Here is a 23,620-nt window from a genome sequence, read left to right as displayed (position 1 = left end):
TATCTACACAGAAAATTAGGTTGATTTAACTACATTGGTTCAATGTGTGGAAAAATCCACAGCCCTCAGCTGCATTGTTATGGTGACCTAAGCCCCTATGTAGACAGCACTAGGTCCACAGAATTCTTCCATCAACTTAGCTATCCCCTCGCACTGAAGTGCATTATCTACACAGGTGGTGCTCAAACTTTGAGTTGCTGCTACCCACTCTTACCAGTAACTGAATCTGTCTGCACCCCCCCTCTCATTACTACACAGCCAAGGCTTCCTCAGCAGCAGAGCTTGGGCTGAAGGCACAGGAGGGATAGAACTGCGGATGGGGGAGGAGTGAAGCTGATGTTAGAGGCAGAGATGGTGGAACTGGCCCTGGATGCTGAACAGGGTTGGACACACAGCTGGTCTGAGGGCAGTGTGTCTGGAAGCATGGTGTCCCTCCCTGCCCCGCATCATGGATGGCCCCGTCTCTGCACCTCCCCTATGTTCCTCTATGCTCCCTTATCAGGGGGCGTGCCCCAGGGTTTGATAAACATTGATCCACACCAAGAAAACCCCACCTACAGGCATAGGTAGTGTCTACATCAAAGCACTACAGAGGTGTAGCTGTGCTGCTGTAGCATTTTAAGTGTAGACATACCTTTGGTAAAACAGAACGGCTTCTGGCATAAAAGTAGTAGGGATTGTCCTGCTGCAGCCCTCTGGCTCTTGAGGTAGGGGGACCTTGTTGCTGCATTCGCTGTTGCCATCCCGTCTAGAAGGGGAAGGCATCCTCTATTGCTGCATGAGAACACAGCCACAGTATGAGGAGGAGACTGTGCCGTCAGTGTGCTTATGGCCTCAGACTGCTTTACTCTGGCCCTGCTACCCCATTTCTTGCATTCCTCAAATTGCCCTCTGCTCCTGCTGGGGGGAGGGAGAGAAGCAGTGTCAGCACACTTTTCTCTTCTCCACTGTCACACTAACCTGCTCTCTAGAATAGTTTATGAAATATAATCTAACTAAGGGGATGTAGTGGAAGGTTGGTTATGACTCCCTCCCATAACCAGGAAATGGTGTACTGAAGTATTTTAAAGGCAAAATAGCAGTTAATATCCATGGATGTGCTTTTATCTAATTTTTAAGGAAAAGGAACTGGCTGCTGTAAGTCAGACTGTACCCAGTTCTGTGTGACCACTATTACTGACAAGCCAAAGTGAAAGGGCTGCACTGAGCAATTAGGGAAGTCTCTACACCTAGAAGTTTCTCACACCTACCACATAGGCCTGTGTATTTAGAATGCCTCTATGTTTTCTACATCAAGTATACTGCCCTTCAAATCATTCTGAGAAGAGTTAGGGGGAAGAGGAGGCGAGAAGAGGAAGATTTTGCTTTATCTTGATTTCATACTTAAAAATTAGGAGCAACTATAGGAGTCAGTGAAGATACTGGTGAAAAGGAGATCAAATCCAAGCCCTCTTCTCCATATCAGTTTATCTAGGGAAACAGTATACGCTATCACTGCCTCTGTCTCTGTGGTGGGTCAACAAATCCACTGCGGAAGCAGCTCACAGCATATTTAAAAGTCTTGTCATGAATAAGATGCAATCAATCTTGGAAGCTTTTCATAACATGAATTTACTAGAGTGTTCCATCAGTCTTAACAGTTTGCTTTTTTTCAATCTTTTCCCAACACCTACACTAACTGACAACAACACAACAAAGGCTCTAATAAAGTGAAGGAGTATACTGATTGTAACCCACAGCAAAATACATGTTGTCTTGCCAAATGAAAAGTATTAATATGAAGTTGACTCAATGACACTGCTGCATAGTCCTAATAAAGTTCACTACATTTCAAAGACTTTTTTTTCCTCTTTATTTAAACACAGATACATTTACAGCATGCAGGTAAGTTAAAACTAGATGGCGTCTTCCCCAAACCAATTATGTTTTAATGCATCTTCATGTACTGAAATTAAGTCACTGTGTTCCACAGGTAGACTTGTCATCTCATGTCAAATTTAGAGTTACACACAGTAGTGAGTCAGTATTTAAGTTATGCAAATAATTTAGTTGATCACCATGAATAAATATTATTCCTTTATTTAACTCAGTTCCTACTCTAAACCATTTTTTAAAAATATGATCCAGAGGAACATAAAAATAAAAACCACTCAGACTGCAAATTGAAACAGCAATTCATTTAACATTCTATTACAGATTTAATTTACAAAACAGTAACTGTCCTGTCCAGATGACCTACCATAACTGAATCAAAAAACAAAATAGCAATTTCTTTGAAAATTGTAAGTTGCAATTCTTGGTAAACTTCATAAAAGCTTAAAATAAAAAAGCTTAGATATAAAAAAAGTGATGTACATTTTGAGCTACATGCTAGTTACAGTTTATTTTACTGCTTATTACACAGCAATGTTCAGCACCAATACCCGTGATACATTACTTACAGGAATGAAACTACCATCTACATGAGAAAAAAAATCCTGCTTCATCTGAGAATATTTCCAAGGAAGCCAGTTTTTAGCTAGTGTAAAGTAAAATATGCAGAGATTTGAAAATGTGCAGTTAATATTGAGAGAGAATGGACAAGACTGTTTCCAAAAGAGGACTCCATTTAAAACCATCTATCATAACTGCTACTTCACTGTCCTCTTTCCTTGATATGCTGCCTTTATCATGCTTCAGAAGAATTTGTGCGATTAGGACTCAGAGAAACACTCCAAAGAGCAAAAATAGGTCTCAAAGGTTGAAAACTCCAAAACAGTGAGGATTTCTGACTGATGCAAAAATAGGTTTAAAAATCTAACCTATTACAAAAGTCAAGCTGCAGTAGTTAGTAAGGAAACAGAAAAAAGTAACTTGAATTAAGGTTTAAGATTTGACTATGCTCCATCATAGCATGAATATTTTACTTTTTATACGAAGTTTTTAAAAGTGATTTACCATTGAGGTCCTTATGGAGCTTTTACGTTTCCACAACAACTGATGAATAGCCACAAAAAGGTCAGGCCACTAATAAAGATAACATTAGCTGATTTGGGAAAAAAAACAATTATTTGAACTTTTTCATATTACGAAGTTCTTTCCATCTCAACGATCTGGTAACAGTTCTATCTTTTGAGAAGGACTGTTAAAAAATGTAGTGGCTAAAACCCAGGAATAAATTACACAAATGATGGAATTACAACATTAAAAGCCTGATCCTAACCTCAGTGGGAGTTATGGGTGCTAAAAACTTTTGAGAATCAGCTCAAAACCCAAAGTTTATTTGTTGTTAGCCAATCCTACACAACTATATTGCAAAGAGAAAGAAAAAAAAACTACTGTGGAGTAGACATTTAAATATTTCTAGAAGTAAACAGATTACAATACAATTCAGTGTAGCATAGATTTTACACATATCTCTGGGATTTCTGGCTGCATCAGCTATGAAAAATGTTTCTTTGCCTCCATTATTAGTGGATTAATTCATTATCCAATGTTTCAACTGACTTTCTCAAATTGAAAGCTTAAATTTCATCTCAAGAATTCCAGTATGTATACATTATTGGAAACATAAGAATTGAATTCTAAATTACTCTAGCTCATTTCAGTGTACACTAAATTCGTGAAAAATATCCATTTGTCCAACTCTGGTGATAGTGAACAGACTCATCAGAATGAAGCAGAATGTTTTCATTCCATCAGGATATGCTATGCGTAGAATCAAGAACAGGACAGACGAAATATTCTATTGCCAAGCTTTTTCCCCATGTAAACTTAAGTTTACTCTTGTTACTTTTACAGTATTTAACTAAAAATAATATTTAATCAGATAACAGTTAAACAGCCTTGTTCAAACTGAAATCTTTAGTTCTGTGGTTTCAAGATTTAAGTGCCTGATGGCAGCTGTCATAAGCACACTTCAGTATTTCCACACTGTACAAATAATATTAGTCCTGGCTACATAGAACATCACTTCAGGAGAACTTCAACGTACAGTGCTGTTCTAACTCAGAGTGGGACTAGTAGTGTTATTTAAAGTGGTAAATATTGAAAAAAAATTCAACGTTGTTCCACATTCCCTAAGACAATAAAATGTACACAAATTAAACTAGGAAATTTAAACTAAGATTTTCTTAACATACATTCAACTTGGCACAGTGCAGACTAAATTTAAGACATGAAAGACAAACTAATGGACAGAGCTACACTTGAAGTAACATGTCATTTTTCAAGACGCCAAAATTGCACTCTAGTTTTGTTGGGAAATCAGCAGAATTTGTAGGAGGGGAGAGCGCTGTACAGGCCAGGTACAATTTATACATTTTCAAAAAATAATCCTATAATCCTCAGTGGGAGAGATTATTGTCATGGAATGACACTCTCTGCATGATATCCAATCATCTTCATATTTCATTTACTTTTCAGCAACTATAAAGAAAAAGACAGTTAAACTGATATGCAAACATATGCCAAAGACATGAAATATAATCAGTTGTTTACACTAATTAAGAACAAGGTGCTTAGTGCTCCTTTCAATATAATACCTATTTCAACCTTTATCAAATTGACGGTCTGAAGTTTGCTTTATACCTCACAATGTGAAAATGAACAACAGGCAAGGTTGTTTTAAATACCTTGATGTCTACAAATTTACAGGAAGGTAAGTAGCTTGCAGTAATTATGATCGTTTTATGCAGCCAATTCCCTGGAAGGCAGGAAAAAAAGACTTTTCTATAATGTCTTTTCTTTTCTATTGCCAGAAGCTGGGAATGGGCGACAGGGGATGGATCACTTGATTACCTGTTCTGTTCATTCCCTCTGGGATACCTGGCATTGGCCACTGTTGGAAGACAGGATACTGGGCTAGATGGACCTTTGGTCTGACTCAGTATGGCCGATCTTTTGTTAACACAAGCACATTATATGCCAATACTTTCCATGATCATTGCTCATGTATCCAGCATCAAGTTGACAGCTACTTAGAACTGATATTTTGGCAGTTTTCAGCACATAAGATTTTCACAGAGGTGGGTGGGTGCAGCACCTGATATAGATGCTCTTCAAACTGTATCTTTTCAGCTGTTTTAGAAAGAAGAGGGTGTTTGGAATGAGCCATCCTTGCCCACTAGTCATCCCCAAAAGGCTGGGTTGTACGGGTAGTAGACTAATTACTAAGTTTCAAGAGAGAAATATCCATATTAACCCTGGCAGAAAAGGTTAAATAATATACCTATATTTCTAATCTCCCACACTCTCTGCCATTCACCAGTTCAGAACAAAATACCATTGTTGGGTGGCTGGAAAGTGGGGAGGTAGAGAGGGAACAGGTGATAAGGTTTTTGACATGATCTGCGGACTAAGGAGCAAATTATGAGTTTCGGAGAACACAACTCCATTTGCCCATTACAGAGTAAAAAACATTACTAGTGTAAGTTAAATGTGCAAAGCATAAATACCAGGGGTCATTACCATGCCTTTGATGGACACATGGGCACTTACTACCAACATCAATGGGTAAAAATTCATTTCTGACTAGCCCAGATGACTATCCCTCTTTTCCTCCCCTCCCCCAGGGGAGTACTGCAATAACCTAATGCAGAAGTAATTTTCATAGCACAGACAACAAAAATTTAAGGCTTCAAAAGTTATGTCACTTATCTCCCTTAGCTGGCTAATCTGCTATACTTAAGAACTTAGTCTATCAGCTAACAGTATCCCTGCTTGAATTTCCCAATGCCAACTAGTATACAGCTACAAAGAGTGAAAGTTCTTTTTCAAGTGAGATGTGAGCTCAACAGGCAATGAGAGTAAGAGAAAGTCAATATACAAATTCTATCAATGGGAGAAAACTATGATCTGAGTATTTATAAAACACCCAGTCACCACTGTTTCTAAGTGCTAATCACCTGTCAGCATCAGTTAGCTGTCTGATACTTAGGAGACTTGGATTTAAAAATCTTGTGCTTCACACTCCTATTCCCTGGCTCCTCTCTAATCCCCCCCAAAAAAGCATGACCCCAGTAGCCTTCAACAACTTTTAAATCAGCGTAAAGGAAACGTTAGAAAATATGTTAATAGTAATTAGGAAAGAATGAACTGAGATAAAAGCTAAATTCTGAGTCCTTAAGGAGAGAATTATTACATATACAGGATCTGAGGACCTGCAGGGCTCTACGTGTGCACTGTGCTTCAGTCTAAGATGCAGACAGTTTCAATACAGACAACTAATTGTGCAGCAGATGCTCAGACAGATGGAATACTCAAAACAGGGCCGATGTTTTACAGTGAGCAGAGGGGAGCGACCAACTGCCATGAATCTATTAGTGTGAAAATATGCTTTAAAGCCCCAGATCAGCACTGGTACTTAAGTATGTGAAAGGTCCCATTGATCTCAATGAAGTATTCATTTGCTGTAATATATACTCATGCTTTTTTTTTTTCTTACATCACATACTAATCTAAGTTGCTGAAAATCTGATCACTGAAGCACTTTGTATAGTACTTTAAAAAAGTAACACTGAGAACAGCAAGAGTTTTTTAAAATCTACATTAGATGTTTTATGTAGTACGGTTGTGGCAAACTGGTCTTTGTGTTACAGCTTTTGCATTTTGTTCAATTAGACGTACGATTCCTAAACCCAGAACTGCCCCTTTACTACACAACTGGGTTTTGGTTGTATAAAAGGAGGCAACAGTAGGGGCTGCATATTTCAGCACAGCCCCTCTAATTGCAAGATATAGCCACAGAATATTCAAGTGGTTTGTTCACACAGTTGGATGGATTACAAACACAAACTATGAAATATAGTATCTTAAGAAGACACTAAAAAACAGCCCCTATAAAGAGAAACTTACACTTTATCCTGCCGTCCTCCACCTCCACGCAGTGTGACTGGCTGGCTGTTTTGAGTAAATGCACCTCCTCCACGAATTGCACTTGGATGAGTTGGAGAAGCTGCTGGATGCTGGCCAGGACGGATAGGCTTAGCTACACGAAATAAAATATGTGTATTAGAAATCATACATCAAGCAATTCTAATCATTTGACCTTTTATTCTTCAAATTTATTAATATTTTGTTTTATGACTCCTTGAGAAATGCATATTCTTACTATTTGCATCATGCTTTCTAAAATGAGAAAAACATTTTAAAAATAACTAGGGAAGTGATGTTTTGGGAATTATAATAATGAGATTGTTACTCAGGCAATGTATCATATAATTGGTTGTATGAAACAGATCAAGGTTAAATTTATAACCATGCACTCTGCATCTTAAGGCCCAACCAGGCTGATTCTGCCTTATCAAGAAAACAAGTTACTGAAATTTCTGCTGTTGATATGAGTCTTGAGTTACGCAGTTGCAGAAGCTGCACCCTATCCAAAGGTGGAGGTGCCAACTTTTTGCTAATGGCTAAGGTGTACCACATCAGGCATTCAGCATTTGCTGTCACATCCTCCCTTCAAACAGCTGAATCAAAAGATCTGTCAGTGTGATCACTATATAAAGCAACTGGGTTCATGGTGGTCATGCATTCTCTTACATCCTGACTAGGTATCTTCTTAGCTGACAGCATCAGCTCCAGAAGTTTTGGAGCCAAGATAAGTTTTGTCTTATCTTGACAAACAGCTGCTACTCCCTGACAAAACTGAAGCTACGGCCCACATCAAGATAAAGATTCTCTCTCTCTTTAGAAATCCCCCAGGGAGAATATGGAAGATCAGGGACAGGAGCACAGCCATCACTCTCCAGCAACTCAGAATGGGAAGGGGCCTTTCCTCCCTCATCCTTCCCCAACTTATAGCAAAAATCATAAAATAGGCCTGGGACATGTCTCACTTCCCTCTTAGGGATCGGAAGTTGGAGCAATTTCTCCTGCCTACCTGACCTCAGCAGTAGGAAGAGAGGGTACAGCTCTAAAACTGGGATTCTGGAAGCAAAAGAAGCTCTGTGCTTGTGTTATAGTTAAAGTTGGTATGCTCAGAGAAATCTGCATGCTCAATTTTGTAAATCTGGACCTCCTCCCTTCCTGGTCCAGCTAGCTTTTGGCCTTTCATAGAAAGTCAATCTCTCCTAACAGGTCAGCCCAGGGCCATTTCCTAGCATATCAGAGGCCTCTCCCTATGCTCTGTGATAAAGGTAGAAAGAGACCCTCAAGGCTTCAGTGAAGACTGGATTAAGGTTAGTGGATGAGATGATGCTCCACTATTGACCAGTGGGGAGCGTTAGCTCACTGCACTGGCCCCACCCCAGCAGCACAAGGAAAATTTTCCAGATTCCTCCTACTTTGAGCAACAAATCTTTAAATCCATTTTCAATATAGACTGATGGTTTACTGAAGTGCAGATTAGCAAGTTTCTACTGTGTTTTCAGGTTTAAATAAGCAAATACTCTTGATGTTATTTACTCTGCCAATGAAATCTGAGGTTGAAAGTTGTTACTGTATAACACAAGAAAAATGGATAATGCTTTTAGACCACTCTCAGGTTAGCTAGATCGGATATCAGAATTGTTTACAGTGACTTCCCACAGACAATAGAAGAATTTGTGTAAAGTGAACTCCTGTTTAATAACTGGTATTTTGGATTAATGCAAGTTACAAAAGTTGTCTAGTGACTCATCATTTTTTGAATACATAACTTGCTTTCTGAGCATATTATTTCCGCACATCCCAGCCAATTTCTGTGAATGCAAGACATTTCAGAGAGATTAACTCTTTTAATCACTTTCTGTTCCCAGCATTAGAATGGCCATACCAGGTCAGACCAATAGTTCATCTAGCCTAGTACCCTGGCTTTTGACAGTGGCAGATGCTGATGCTTCAGAGGGAATGAACAGAACGGTGATTATTGAGCGATCCATCTTCTGTCATACAGTCACAGCATCTTGCAGTCAGAGACTCAGGGTACATCTACATTACCCGCCAGATCGGCGGGTAGTGATCAATCTACCGGAGATCGATTTATCGCATCTAGTGTAGATGTGATAAAAATCAATCCCCGATCGCTCTAACATTGACTCTGGAACTCCACCACAGTGAGAGGAGGAAGCCGAGCCGACAGGGAAGCGGCAGCGGTCAATTCGCAGCCATCCTCACGGCCAGGTAAAATCGACCTAAGATATGCTGACTTCAGCTACACTATTCGCATAGCTGAAGTTGCGTATCTTAGGTTGACCCCCCGCTCCTTCCCTCAAGTGTAGACCTAGCCTTAACGACATCCCTGACCCTATCCTCCGCGAACTTACCTATTCTTTTTTGAATCCAGTTATAGTTTCACAAAAACATTACTTGGCAATGAATTCCACAGGTCGACATCCTCTTTTTAGGGATGACACCATCTTACTCTTTATGTTGTGTAACAGATCATGGTAGGTGATAGCTGCTCAGGTACTAAGGTAATGGCCACAGCATTAAATCCTTGAGTTAACAATAATATTTTGATTTGCAAGCACCTTCAATATTTGAGTGCGCAGAGGAGCGGCTTTACAGATAATTACTGTGCATAGGAACTTGTATCTATCCTACTGTTTATAAATTAATAAAATGTATGTTCTATTCCATGTTCTTATACTGGTCTCATCACCACAGTATCCAAGTGCCTTAGGGTACGGCTACCTTTGGAATTTCAAAGCACTGCCCCGGCAGTGCTGCGGGAGTGCTGTCGCAGCAGCGCTTTGAAGTGTGAGTGTAGTCAGAGCAGCAGCGCTGGGAGAGAGCTCTCCCAGCGCTGCATGTAAACCACATCCCTTACGGGTGTAGCGTGCAGCGCTGGGAGCCGTGCTCCCAGCGCTGCTGCCCTCATTACACTGACGCTTTACAGCGCTGTATCTTGCAGCGCTCGGGGGGTGTTTTTTCACACCCCAGTTGCAGCGCCGTAAAGTGTGAGTGTAGCCAAGGCCTTAGAGTCTTGCATTAAGAGATTTGAGAAACATTAGTCACATGTGGTTTTGTTCTCATCTCCTCGAGAGGGGAAATTTTGTGAGCGATTGAGTGTTTTGAAATTGGGCTTTTTTGTTTAAGTACATATTGCTTTGTACGGATATTAGAGAAGGCAAAGTTGAAGGAATGGACATTGCATTTGGAATGGAAGGTGATGAGGATTGTTGTGATCCTTACGTTTTAAGTTCAAAACATTGAATTACGGAAGTCTTAGACCTTGTGTTTTCTCTTTGGATTTTCCAGTTTTATAAAGAAATGATAGTCAAGTTTTGATGAGATCCTTCTATTCAAAATATTTAATTAATCAAATCAATTACCAAAAAAGAACTGAGAAAACTGATTACTGCTTTAGCAAAGGCATTACTAATTTGCTTATGAAATTGAGTACACTTACATTTCTTGTCCTTCCCTTGTTTTGATGGCAAGATAACAATTGGCTATCACAAGAGTACAGCAAAGATTTGAAGAGCAAATTATAGAATTTTTTGGTTTATGTTCAAACTTAGTTTTGTTTTCAAAGGTGACAGAACATTCTCCTTCAGGGTAGTTAGCGTTCCATGCAGGTGAGGTTTTATATGGTGTGAAAGCCCAACCACCAAAGAAAAATCAGGTCAAAGCAGCAATGACTTACAAAGATTTGCATGTATTGTACACTGAAATTAACTATAGCAGTTTTCGTACTAAGTGACAAATCCTGCCTTTTTTCACATGTGCAACTCTCACTGACATTACTAGGAGCTGCAGGCATGTATGCAGGACAGAATTTGACCTTAAGTTAGTTCTTTTAAATTTATTTTTTTATATAGATATAGATATATAGATAGATAGAGAGAGAGAGAGAGAATAGAATAGAAAGTTAAGCAAAACAAAACATGTTTGTAAACTGCAGCATCTTCTTTACTAACCAATCTGTGCAGAGTGCCCTCTTCGGGCCATGTTCTTGGATCTCACGGCTTCCTTAATACGGTCTACCTCTTGCTGATATCGTTTGCGATCACGAGATGCATTCTCTTTGGCTTCCCTAAGTGCAGACTCCAAAGCTTTAACTCTCTCAGCTGTAGCTCTAAGTCGTTTCTCAAGTTTAGGAAGCTCACAGCGAAGATCTGCATTATCACGTACCAGCTGAGAATAAGCAAAATATCTTAATTTTTCTCTGAAAAACTAATAATTAAACTGTAGCAAGATGAAAGAAACCATAATAGACGGGACAATACTTACTTTGTTGAACGTTTAAACTGAATAAACTACTGTATATACTTGATCATAAGCCGGTTCATTTATAAGCTGACCCCCCAAGATGGATAAGTAAAAATGGAAAAATTTTATGACGCATTCATAAGCCGACCCTATAATTCAGGGGTCAGCAAACTGACTCCCAGGCCATCAGGATAAACCAATGGGGGGGCCCAGATGGTTTGTTTACCTCGAGCGTCCGCAGGCATGGAGGTAAACCTAAGTAAACAAAAAGTGTCCTGGCGCACAAGCTGATTATCCTGACAGGCTGGGACAGCAACTGGTGGGGAAATTTTTTTTTTTGGGTGGTGGGGGGGAAGAAACTGGGGGTCAGGGGAGAACCCCTGTGACCACCCCCCACATAACTCCACCCCAGCCCGGGACCCCCACACTCTCCTCATCCCATCCCTTCCCACCTGGGAAGGGCCAGGCGAGGATGTCTCTGGCCTGGCTGGTGCTGCTTCCGCAGGCTGGGCAGCGCGGCCACAGCCTGCTCTGTGCAGTGTGGCCGGGCTGGGCCAGGCAGCATGGCTCTAGGGGGCGGGGCCAAGCGGCACGGCTGCAGCTGCTTCCCAAGCTAGGGGAGAGCACCACAGCCAGAAGCAGAGAAACTCTGGCCCTGCCTCTTCCCTTCTGGTTCTGCTGGCTGGAATGCCTCTCCTGGCTCCCTCTGTTGGGGGGAGGGTCTGTGTCCTACCTCTCCCTCACTATACCCGCTCATAAGCCGACCCCCTTCTCTGGTGCGTCCCTTTTTTACTAAAAAAATTCAGCTTATGAACAAGTATATGTGGTAATTAAAACAACAGATACGAGCAGTAAAATTTCCTTTTAAGTATTAAGAGTCAACAGAACTATACCACTTATATAAATATAGACAGACAATACACACCACCATTTAAGTCTAAATTACTGTAAAAACCTTCATAGAATACATTAGTCTATGTATTTAATATTAAAAATTGAAGTTAAAATTTCAGACAAGCAAGCTTCTCTTAAGAGTATGAACAACTATTCCAGGATACAAATATGTAAAATACATCTTGAACAAGGAACAGTTTTTGAAGTTCTGAAGTTAAATTCATTTAGTCTTAAGTTTTACTATACCTGTTTGTGGACTTTTGTGAGCTGTTCAAGATTATTCTCAAGAAAGGAAATTTTCTGTTTTTGCGCAGCACTGCCTCCCGTATCATCTGAGTCAATTTCTGCACTCTATGGTAACAGGAAATAGTGATATATGGGTGTTCAGCTTTCTAATAAAACCAGAACCAAAGGAACTACATTACATTAAATTAGTCAGGCTCACTTACTTACTTCCACATTTAAATAGAGACAAGTCTTGCTATCATGTCATGTTACCTTTTTAACTCTGGTAGCCAGATCTTGAACAAACAGCTTCCGCAGGTTGTGTAGTGTTTGAAGTTCTTTTGCCTAAAAAAACAAATAAGCATTTTACAGCTTAGAATTCTTAGCAGGAACAAAAAAGTTACAAACATTTATTTTAAGTACACATTGTAATTAACTTACCACAGTCTCTTCCAAACCCTTCAAATCTTGTCTTGCTTGTTCTCGTCTGTCTTGCATAACCCTAACAATCAAAGAGAATATATACACACTAGTACAGCTAAACAGTTATACTTGTGTAAAATACAAATCTTATAAATAATACTTTATGTTCCAAATAGAAAGGAGATTAAGTCCTTAATTATGTAAAGTGCAAAACCACCTTACAATCAGTCACAAATGGCAGAGCATTCAAGAGCCCATGACTAGAAGAGCAGGGATATTGTGAGAAAAATTGTATACAATTAGCGTTAAAGGGGATTTCAATAAGTCAGTTCAGACAGCTGAGTTATAGAACACCCTAAAACAGCCATATTAACATACCAGAGGTTGAAAACTTCTGATTATAGGTCCAGAGCCATTGCCTCGAAAGATCTACTGCTCCTACAAATATTTCTAGTGTTGACTGGTCAAGGAGATAATCGATAGCATATGGGGGTGCACAGGGGGAGTTATTCAATTTGAAAAAAACTTTTCATGTTGTTATACTGATTTCTTCCTTTATATATGAGCAGTTCAGATTTCCAATTTCCAAAAAATACAACAGCTTAATGACACCAATCACATTATAGACTCTCTCTCGACATCCTATTTCAGATTCCTTCCTGGGAAATAAGCATCGACTTCATTGTTAAGGCCTCTTGTTTCAGCTTCTTTCAAATTATGAGGCAATTAGAGAGATCAGGCAGGATACTTGGGAAAGGACCCAGGAACTTTATGATGATCAAAAACACAGTGAAGGGTGAAAAGTAGGGAACCAGCACTGGGTTTACGGAGAAAGGAAACAAAACTTTGCAAGTTTTTTTCTGTCTTTACAACAACAACTTCCTTCCACCCAGTATCACCAAAAGTCTGAAGTCTAAACTGATTAGGCTATTCTACCACTTCTAATGTTGCAATAGGACATGTTCATGAGCTCCAGCTGCATTTCAGATCTCATCTGGAGAGAGTCACAGCAAATTTATAAATATGTTTTTGAGTTTGAGACTAAAGATGTTTTACACTGTTAGTATTCAGCATTGTCTTTGGTTTGACAAGGCCATGCACATTTATGGTACTGTACTGTATAAAGTTAAAAATGAAATATGTTGGCCTACACTTTAAAATCATTTAATTGTGATAAACACTTCATGCCATCCAAAACTCCAATTATAATATGATTCAATTATGCATACTGTATGAGGAACCGCTAGATTAAAGAGATTAATGCTTGATATAATTTGGTTCCAAGTTGCTTTAGGGGTGTGGACATAAAGCAAAGAGTTAGAATGAAGTGACTTTATGGGCCAAAAAATTGTAACCTACCAGGATATAAAACAAAGCTGCATTTTCCAATGGTGTAAGGGTATCTGTTTAAAAATCTTTGACAACTGATAATATTAGATCTTAGACGTGCTTTGGCTGCCATCACTCAAAAAGGGATTTTGTTTTGGTACTGATCATTGACTGACCAGCAGCTCCCAGACCAATGTAACCAAGTTCATGACTAATCTTCAGGTTTTAGGTATGCAAAATTAAAATCTCCTACAAGTTTTCAGGCATGAATAAAAATTTCAGGATCTGTCTTTATGGAGAACTAGAATACAACATGGTAAAATATGACACCAGTAAATGTAAATGACACAGTTCAATAAGGCAGTCAATAAAACAATGCATTCCGCTCTCTGGTAATCCTTCCAAATACATGCTCGCCAATTTTCTGTAAACTAGAGTATGTTTTGTGTCCCAATCCTCACACAAATCAATAAATTTTTGGACAAAGTCCTTAAAAAGATATCCATGAGAGCTCCTCTGACTAGATGCATTTAGAGAAATTTCTTTTTACATTTATACATCCAATTTTGAGACATCATAACCAATTCCCTTAAACAGTTTATTTAAGTTCCTGAAGAAGTCTATAGGAGATTCAATCTTGCATGTACTGGGCAAACCACTACCCATTTTAAATTTGGCATGTGTGTAATCCAAAATGGTTCTCCCATAAAGAAATGGCATTACAGCCAACTAAACGGTAGCATGTTTAATTTTTTATTTTTTTGGGGGGCGGGGGAAGTGCCTCAGAATCAGGTCACACTTTCAGACTTTGATTTTTAAAAAGGGGAGGGAGAGAATGGTGAGATGAGAGGAAGAAAAACTATTAAAGATGAGTGAACAATCCTACAAGTAGTAGCCTGTTTCCACTTCAGAACAGTAATGGAATTCTTAAATCATAATAAAATTTCAAGTAACTGTGCTGCCATGGACTATTTTGAAGTGAAGTGGCACAAAACTAATATAACATTCTAATACTGGAGGAATTAACATGACTATGGATAGTGTGGCTGAGCAGTTCTGGAGGCTTTAAATAATATGTAAGGTTAAGATTCTGCCATAGATATTTTTCAGTAAAAGAATTCATGGAAGCCCGCAACCTTGGGAGGCAGAGAGGGAGAAAGAGAACTGCTGGGGCTTGCAGCTGCTTCAGCCCCACAGGGGCTGACCGCTGCTGCTGACCCAACCAAAGCCACTGCTCTGGTGTCTCCCCACCAGCCAGTTGTTCCACCGGCCCCGGGGCTGGATGGTGGCCAGCTGTTCCGTTGACCCCCGGGTGGCCACCAGTCAGCTGTTCCAGCAGCCATTGCTCCGGCAGCCCGGATTTGACAGCTGCTCCCACCCTGCCTCAGAAGTAGTCTCAGAGGTCCCCAGAAAGCCACAGAACTCGTGACCTCTGCTAAGGATATGATTCTGTCACAATGTGCTAAGTAATGAACATCTCTCCCAAACCACTTCAGCTTACCAGTATTTACAATTTTAAGATCCCTAGACACACATTTTCTTGCCTGAAGTATGATTATTACTTACGTAAGTTCATGCAGTTTTCTGCTTTTCTCCTGATCTGTAGCTCTTAGTTTCTCATGCTCAACTCTAAGACGTTCTTGCTCAAGCATCATCTTCTGGTTTTGGCTGGACACAGAAAGTTAGGATTAATATACAAATATAGAGAAACATGATGATACTCCGACGATGCTCCAGGTCTTCATCATTATATGCCATTCTTAACAAAACTAAGCTGAGATAGGATGTTCTCTGCTCCCTTTATTAAAGGATTAAATTTATAATGCAGTCTGAACATTAATTAGAAATCTTAGCAACTAACCCTTATGAAGGTCTGATTATCTGATAAATGATCAACAAATGAAATGATCATCTGTCAGATGAATGAAATCTTTATCAAAGAATCATGCTCACATTAAACATGTTTACAATGTTGGAAAGAAGGTTTTTTCACTATACCAACAGATGCCTAGTATATTATCTTTATTTTATCCACACTAAAGCTAGGATTTCCAAATGCTAAATTCATTGTTTTTTCATTACTCATCACTTGTAGAAACCCTGAAAATCAGCACTAACAAACTAGTGTTAAAAAAAAAAAGGGGGGGGATGACATTCTTTCCTTTGTTTTGAGCACAGTACCTCAGGTGACAACAAAAGAGTTATCCTACTCACTACTATGAAGAATGCTTAAAGACTTAACCGAAGAACTAATTAAATTAGAATAATCAAATATTACCCAGAAATTAATATCCTAAGGAATTGAGTAATCTGCCAGGTATATAGTTAAAATAATAATTACCTCAGTAGTCTAAAAACTTAGGTAAAAATCAATAAAATATTTTAACAGCACAACTCTTACTCTTGGAGTTCAGTAATAAGCTTCTCCTTTGCATCAACCTCATCTCTTAGGCTACTAAGTTGCTTCTGATGTGTCTCACGGTGGCTTTGAATCTGCTGCTCAACAGCTTGCTATAGGAAAAAAGAATATTTGTTTTACTATTTAATATATGAAGTTTTATATAAAACTATTAAGGAACAGCAAAATACATTAACTTGCCTTGACTTCATTTGCAGTTTCGACCTTATTTAAGTGCTCCTTCTCCATTTCATGGACTTTTTCTAATGAGAAAATAAAGTTTTCACTTACAGAGCCTAGTCAATCATAGGAACAACTGTCAGATTTATATTTACACTCTTTCATTTTAAACCTTGAATTAGTTTTTTATATTCAGACAGATTAAGGTGCAGTCTTATATCTGTATCTTAACCCTGTTCTGAATAGTTTTTAGACAAGTGTGTCCAAATATATTATCTCTAACTACTTTGTAATTTAGATATTTTAGAACACACTATATAGCACTAAACTGCTATCTTAATAGGATAAACACTAACCACATATCTTCTCTGATGCCAGTTATGCATAGCCACATTAATGGTTACATACTTAAATATAAAGAAAAATTCAGACCCTGTGCCCGAAGCTGGACTAGTTCTTCATTAAGGGAATCCACAGATTCTTCCAGTTGCCTCCTTTTCTGTTCCACATTCTGAAGATACTCTGTCAGTGACTTGATCTTGGCTTCATGCTTTCAGAATGAAAACAACATTAATCTAAATTTAAACTAGGCATATGAAAATGAAGTTCCATGCAAGACTTAAAATATTAAAAAATTAAAAGGCAAAAAAAAAACTAATTTGAAAACCAAATGCATACAAATATTCTTTTTCTAGAAAAAGGAATTCTTAACCCAATTCAGGATCAAGACCCGCATAGTATGCCTTGTACACACCATCATAATACTTCAAAAACCTCTTCTCACAGGTAAATACATTGATAGAATGAGAGAAAGGCAGGCTATAGATTTTTATCTTTGTACATCAGGGGGATAAAAAATTGATTTTTTTGGAAAACAAATTTTTTTTTAAATTTAAATATTTTATTTACATAATAAGTTTCATTTTTAAAATAAATCTGTTTATAATGAAATCTGAATCTAATGAAAGATTTGTTAAGATCTAAAATTATAATTTATTAAAATATTAAAACAAAAAAAATATGCTGAATCCATTAATATCAAAAACTTTGAGTTAAAGGCCGCTTTTCTCTATAAAGAAAGTCAGGGGGAAATATCTAGCTTTTGAGGTCAAACTTTATAAATATGGCATAATACATCGTATACTGTTTAAGGGTTTGATCCTTTGAGGGACCCAGGGGCTGTGCTACTTGGTGCAAGAGACTGGCAAAATCATCGTAGGCCCTGAAGTCTGGCCTCACTTCAGGAGACATCATCATGCATCTCATTAGGATCATCCACTCCTGTTTTATAGCTTCTCTCCAAGTGATCTCAAATTATAAATATTTAAGATTCCACTTTCCATTGAAACTTACTCTCCAGCTCATGGACAAACACTGATCTGCCTAATAACTACCAGCCCATGCTTCCTGATGGTTCTGGACACTTCAAGTAAACGACTTGTGGCATGTGTACACAGAGAGTTACAAACAGAAATCCATTACTCCTAATTGCCTCCCTCAGTCTCCAAACAAATACAATACTGCAATGCAAAAGGCATGTGGGTTACACAAGCAACAATCCTGGATTGTTATTAGTTCTTGTTTTTCTGGGGGCAGTGATGGCAGAGTTACATAATAAGGGAGAAGTAGTGTACACAACCCAAAGGGAGCAACACTGGTGTCAAAGCAATGAAAAATGCTCCTCAGAATGCAATGACTTTGAAGATGATGAGGTGGACATGTTTGAAACAATTTGGATCAACTGATTGGTCAACTTATTGCACCATTCTTAAGCACTGCCTAGCATGTTTTACTATGCTAGAGAATAATAAATTTGACAGTAATCTAAGTTGAGTTTTGGATGGCTTGATTACTTATGAATTTCAAAATGTGTGTTCAAACTATAGTTGATATGTTAGTTTGGTGTGGGAATAGTTATAAATCACATTTTACTGTAACTGCTGAACTTCTGAGACTATTTTTTATTGTGAACATGATCAAACATCCTAGGTGCAGATTTCCTGTTTAACAGTAAAGTTTTATTAGGCATTCATGAATTATAACATTTTAAATTTTTTTTCTCCAAGCTGTTTGGTATGTTGCTAGAAATAAAGATTTAAATAGATTTAGATAATACTTATGATTTATTATTTCCCTATAAAGTTGGGTTTACAATAAGTTATACTATTTAAACAGTGGTACAAACAGCTGCAGCAGGATGAATCAATTTACGAATCTCAGTGCACTGTTAAAGCAGTTCACTGAGTAATACTCAGCATGAGTGGCACTTTTATTTTTTTTTAAACCATTTTGTTTCAGGGTCCAGCTTAGACAAAGAGTTGTGAACATCCATCTGCAATGTCTACAGCTTCAGAGTCATCTGCTGGTATCACCAGCAGTGCTGCAACTAACAGACACCAGATAGTAAAGCACCTGCTTAAAAAAGAAAAAAAAAAGAAAAAGAAAAAGAAAAAGAAAAAAGGGGTGGGGAAGGGCTCTCTTTGTCATATAGTAATATCATGGAAGAATTTATAATCTGGATCAGCAAATTCGAACAAGACTCCATAGATGAAAAGGATGCATGGTTTATTTATGCATCAAGTTTGTTCTGAACAAGACAAAAGGAGCGAACATTTTATTGACATGGTACAATCAATATGACCAGGCTATACTCAACTCAGCAGAGCAGACATTGCTGGAAGGTTGCTGGATACAGTGAATGAGAAGGAAAATGAACAGTGAAAAAAAAACATTGACAGAAATTTTTTAATTGCAGTCTTCATGGTTTAGCCATGCACACACTGATCCAGTAATATGTGCTGTGTAACACAAGATGTGGTTGTCTATCTTACCAAAACAATTGGTGCAATCAGTAAATGCCCATATATCAGAATACTTAAAGAAAAAAAACACACACAATAAAAGCTGTAACAAACTGGACAAAAATTCCAGTGTCAAATGCATAACTTTGTCAGAGGCAATGCTGTAAATGAAGCAAAGATGAGAAGAAATCTAGAAGATAATGAAGTGAATCTGAAACTTATAACATGGGGGCCATGCTCATCTGTTGCATCTTTTAGCCAAATATGTAAATACAACTGCAGGAGTAAAGGAAAATGTTGACATAGCAAAATACTTCCGTAACAAACACTTTGCTTCAACTTCACTGAAGAGAATAAGACGATCCAAACTAATTCTCCTCCAAGATGTAGGATTGGAATTTAGTGGATGACTGTTCTGTGCTATTTATTAAGAACTAGCCTATTTTGATGACAATTTGTGAGGAAAATTGTGACAAAACAAATGAAACTATCTAAGCCAAAGTATGGATTTAATATATTTCCAGGTTTTGGACAAACTGCAGAAAGATTGCTGCTGTAATGCTGATGCTGTTGAAATTTGGAAGTGTACTTCAAGAGAAGCTGAAGAAAGAAATGCCCAATAACAAAGTTAAATTGCAGGCAGTAAGGAAATGGATGGATCAAGCACTTACTACATCTCATTTTCTTGTCAATATTCTCAATATTCTCAACCCAAAGTACCAGGGCAGATACCTACGTGCTGGAGAAGATGCTGCTGTAACACGAGCACCAACCAATCATGGCAAACCTATTAAATTTCAGGAGTGGAGGTGAACCACTCAAAACAGTACATGTTTGCTGATGATGTTTTAAAGAAAGTCATACCAATGAACTGATGGACATGTGTAGAAACAGACATTGTTGAAATGCTAACCCAGCTTTTGACAGCACTAGCTGCTTCTGCAGGCACAGAAGGAATATTTTCTTCATTTAGACTAATTCAAAGTTAATAAATTGATTGGGAGTTGAAAAAGCAGTCTATGACTAAAAATGAGGAGGGAGGGGATGATATTTACTGTTTTAAAAGTCTGTAGGACAGCCTATATAACTTAGGAGACTGGTGTCTCATTTTCAAGAGACTTAGGTGAGTAGGAACTTCAACTCCATTCACTTTTACTAAGGCATATTTGAAAAAACTTTCCCCAGCAGACCTGAAACAGTTTAATTCACTGACTCTTGTTAATACCTCTGTTTCTTTAATAAATCACTTAGTTGTAAATGTGAAACATGTTTTGATAAGTTTATGTATCCAAAACATTTAAGGTTATTTTGTTTAATAAAAATAAATGTTATATGTGGTTATGTGTGTTTGTTTAAATACCAGTTACCATCCTAATGCAGCTTTACACACATCAGCAAAGAGTTAATTATCCAGTAAATTAATATTTCAGTCACCATTTTCTAACATACTTCAAATGTATAATTAATAAGAATCTGAAAATATTAAGCTATATAGTTGCTTAAATAAATGTATATAGTTATAGTGCAGCTTCCCTAGGTGTCAAAAAGATGTACCAAATCTAGTGTGATGGCTCTATTTAGCTGTAAATCAACATGTTTTAATGGTTAGATCAACCAATGAGAATGCACCTTTCCACAGAAAATAACTGAAGTATAAATGCAAAAGTTGATTCAAAATGATGATTTAAAATTGCCCTGATTTAAATCAATCCACCCTGTTGCACTTGAGGATTTATCTATCCAGAAATGGAAAGCTGCTTGCACTATAAGATGGAGATAAAGTCATACCAGTCACACAGAGAAAAGAATTAGGGAAACAGCCAGATTATTACAAATGGACAGCTAATTTGAAAAGGGGAGCGAAAAAAAGAGCAGTTCTACTGTGATAACCTCCTCATACTGTGTCTACACTCTGATGCCTTGCCTTCCCTCCTTTCAATTGGTGTTTAAACTGGCTGTCTCCTCAGAGCACTTCAGAAAAAGTGACTGCTTTTGCAAGCTTTGAGAAATTATTTGTATGCAACACTTCTCCAACAGCAAAAAGAAAGTCAACAAGTCACAAAAAAGTTAAGATTAACCCAGTATAAGAATGTTGTTTCAGTGTTAAATATAAAATCATGGAAATGGACATTTAAGTCTAGGGACCTATATTGGGGTTTTAAGACATATGAAACCACTCAACTGTGCTCTTATGCTTGACAGGAAGCATTAAGTCCCCTTGGTGTCTATAGTTCTCAGTGCACTTTGTATCGGGAATGAAAAAATGTTTTAAGATCTTATACACTTTAATGTATTGCTTATATTAAAAACAGGTTGATGAATACAACATTAAAACAGTTTGAAGAAACAGATGTCTGACTTTTCTTGTTCTGCAAAAAGAAGTTCAGATCAAAACCTCTGAATTACTATTTTCAAAATCTGACCTGAAAAAGACTTCTGGTGTAAGCTTGAAAGCTTGTCTCTCACCAATAGAAGCTGGCTCAATAAAAAGATATTACTGCATCCACCTTGTCTATTTTCAAAATTGTATGCTATAAATTAAGTGAGAGTAACCTAGCTCCTGACCAGTAACTAGATAAACATAAGAATCATGTTTCAAAAGTGACTTGAATTACCAAAGCTAGAGTAATGCAACATTTACCTGTGAGATAAGAAGCTGACAAGCTGCCAGCTCCTTTTCATTTTCTTCTATTTTTTTATTGCTTTCAGTTTGAGTGCTTTCTAACTGCTTGCAGCGTTTTACCATTGTTTTCACTTCTGATTTCATTTTGCTAATGTATAGTCTTGCAACTGTGAATTCTTCATCTATCATGCCAGTTCCTTCAGGTTGCTGAAAGAAATACAGAATTTGAAAGGTTTAAGTGATCAAAAAAATAATTAACATTCATATTAAATATGGGATGCGGCAGCTCAAAGTGCAATCAGAAAAAAGAAGTACCCAGTCTCTAGTACACAGTCATGGCACTGCTATTCTATTTAGACTATGTTTATGGTAGCCACAGGTACTACTATTTTTCATTTTCACACACAACTTTACCCCAGCTGCTTCCCACTAGAAAGGCTAGTATAAGTCATACTTACTTTTTTCCCCCAATCAAGAAATTCTGATTTGTGTTTGCTAAGCTGTAGGTCACTGCAAGTGTTTACAGGTCAGTGACAAACTCTTCAAAATAATTTAGTTTTTTAGTCTATTTGGGATTTTTCTAAGTGAACATGTAAGCGTTTGAAAAGAAACTGTCTGAAGTGGAAAATGAAGTCGTCTTACACCCACAGGGAAAGTATAGGCAGCTGTAGTATCTTCTATATATGGCTTATTAGTTAACTCAATTACTCTGGAAGGAACAGCTATTCTAGAAGTAAAAGCAACCATTCCCGGTCAGTGCTCAGTCTCTCCTAGAGCAGGTACCATCAACTGTGCCAATTACATCTGGTGATTTAGCCATGTGGACTGAAGTGACTTAAGCTGAGGAATGTTTGCACTGTATTTGCATAGTTAGACTAAACCGCTCTCAGACTTTGTACGCTATGCCTTATTATAAATAAGTCAGCTATAAACACTGTATTAGCGGTAAAAGGCAAATACTAGCACTTGGGTACTCTTTATCCTCTCTCAGAATCTTACAGGAAGACATGTACATGGTTACAGGTGTCATAAATTACCCGATTTATTAAATCTTTATAACACTGAAAAGACCTAAACATGAATGAATGTATGTATCATTTTACATTTGTGACAGTTCCTCTTTACCTTTGCGTCATTATTTCCTACTGCAATTCCTATTTCTGCAAGATCTTTTAATAAGGAGGCCATCATCTCTGTTGCCCGTTTTTTCTGGTGGTTGGTCATTTCTTTAAGTTTCTGAAGCTCTGCATCTATACTGGCTAAAATTACCTAGAACAGGGATGAAAGTGTAAAATTAGATTTTATCAGTTTCAATCTTTACATGGGAATATTTTTCTTCTTGTTTTTCATCCAGCAACCTCAAAATTAATTTTCTATTTTTTATTTAGACATTAGAAAATCTTGTCCCTCCATTAAAGTGCCCCAATCTGGTAACTACATTATGTTTTAAAAGGGTTAAAAACCTGCAAGCACTGTAGAGTAGCATAATATGCAAAACAAAAAGTTTCAACAATGAATAGTATTTCGCCAAAACTCCTGGAGTTCTTTTCTGAAAGACACAAAGCCCTTCAGCACACAATACATAATCCTGCAACTCTGCCAATGATTCTGCCAACACCCTAGAAGAGCATT

General features: G+C 37.8%; 1 protein-coding gene across 1 annotated transcript in view; it reads right to left on the bottom strand.

Moving 5' to 3' along the window:
- Nucleotides 1-1,828: 1,828 nt before the first annotated feature.
- Nucleotides 1,829-23,620, bottom strand: part of KIF5B (kinesin family member 5B) — a 65,600-nt gene continuing 43,808 nt past the window's right edge. Inside the window, exons 15-26 of the mRNA XM_030550203.1 lie at nucleotides 23,114-23,257; nucleotides 22,007-22,195; nucleotides 16,997-17,114; nucleotides 16,586-16,647; nucleotides 16,388-16,497; nucleotides 15,553-15,654; nucleotides 12,676-12,736; nucleotides 12,508-12,579; nucleotides 12,256-12,360; nucleotides 10,824-11,040; nucleotides 6,835-6,967; nucleotides 1,829-4,407 (exon numbers count right to left, since the gene is read on the bottom strand). Coding sequence (XP_030406063.1) covers nucleotides 4,401-4,407; nucleotides 6,835-6,967; nucleotides 10,824-11,040; nucleotides 12,256-12,360; nucleotides 12,508-12,579; nucleotides 12,676-12,736; nucleotides 15,553-15,654; nucleotides 16,388-16,497; nucleotides 16,586-16,647; nucleotides 16,997-17,114; nucleotides 22,007-22,195; nucleotides 23,114-23,257 — 1,320 coding nt within the window. The 3' untranslated portion in view covers nucleotides 1,829-4,400. The remainder of the gene's footprint in view (nucleotides 4,408-6,834; nucleotides 6,968-10,823; nucleotides 11,041-12,255; nucleotides 12,361-12,507; nucleotides 12,580-12,675; nucleotides 12,737-15,552; nucleotides 15,655-16,387; nucleotides 16,498-16,585; nucleotides 16,648-16,996; nucleotides 17,115-22,006; nucleotides 22,196-23,113; nucleotides 23,258-23,620) is intronic.

The sequence above is a fragment of the Gopherus evgoodei genome, chromosome 2 (genome assembly GCF_007399415.2).
Source record: "Gopherus evgoodei ecotype Sinaloan lineage chromosome 2, rGopEvg1_v1.p, whole genome shotgun sequence".
NCBI lineage: Eukaryota > Metazoa > Chordata > Testudines > Testudinidae > Gopherus > Gopherus evgoodei.
The sequence above is the reverse complement of the archived record's forward strand: the minus strand, read 5'-3'. Positions and strand labels throughout refer to the sequence as shown.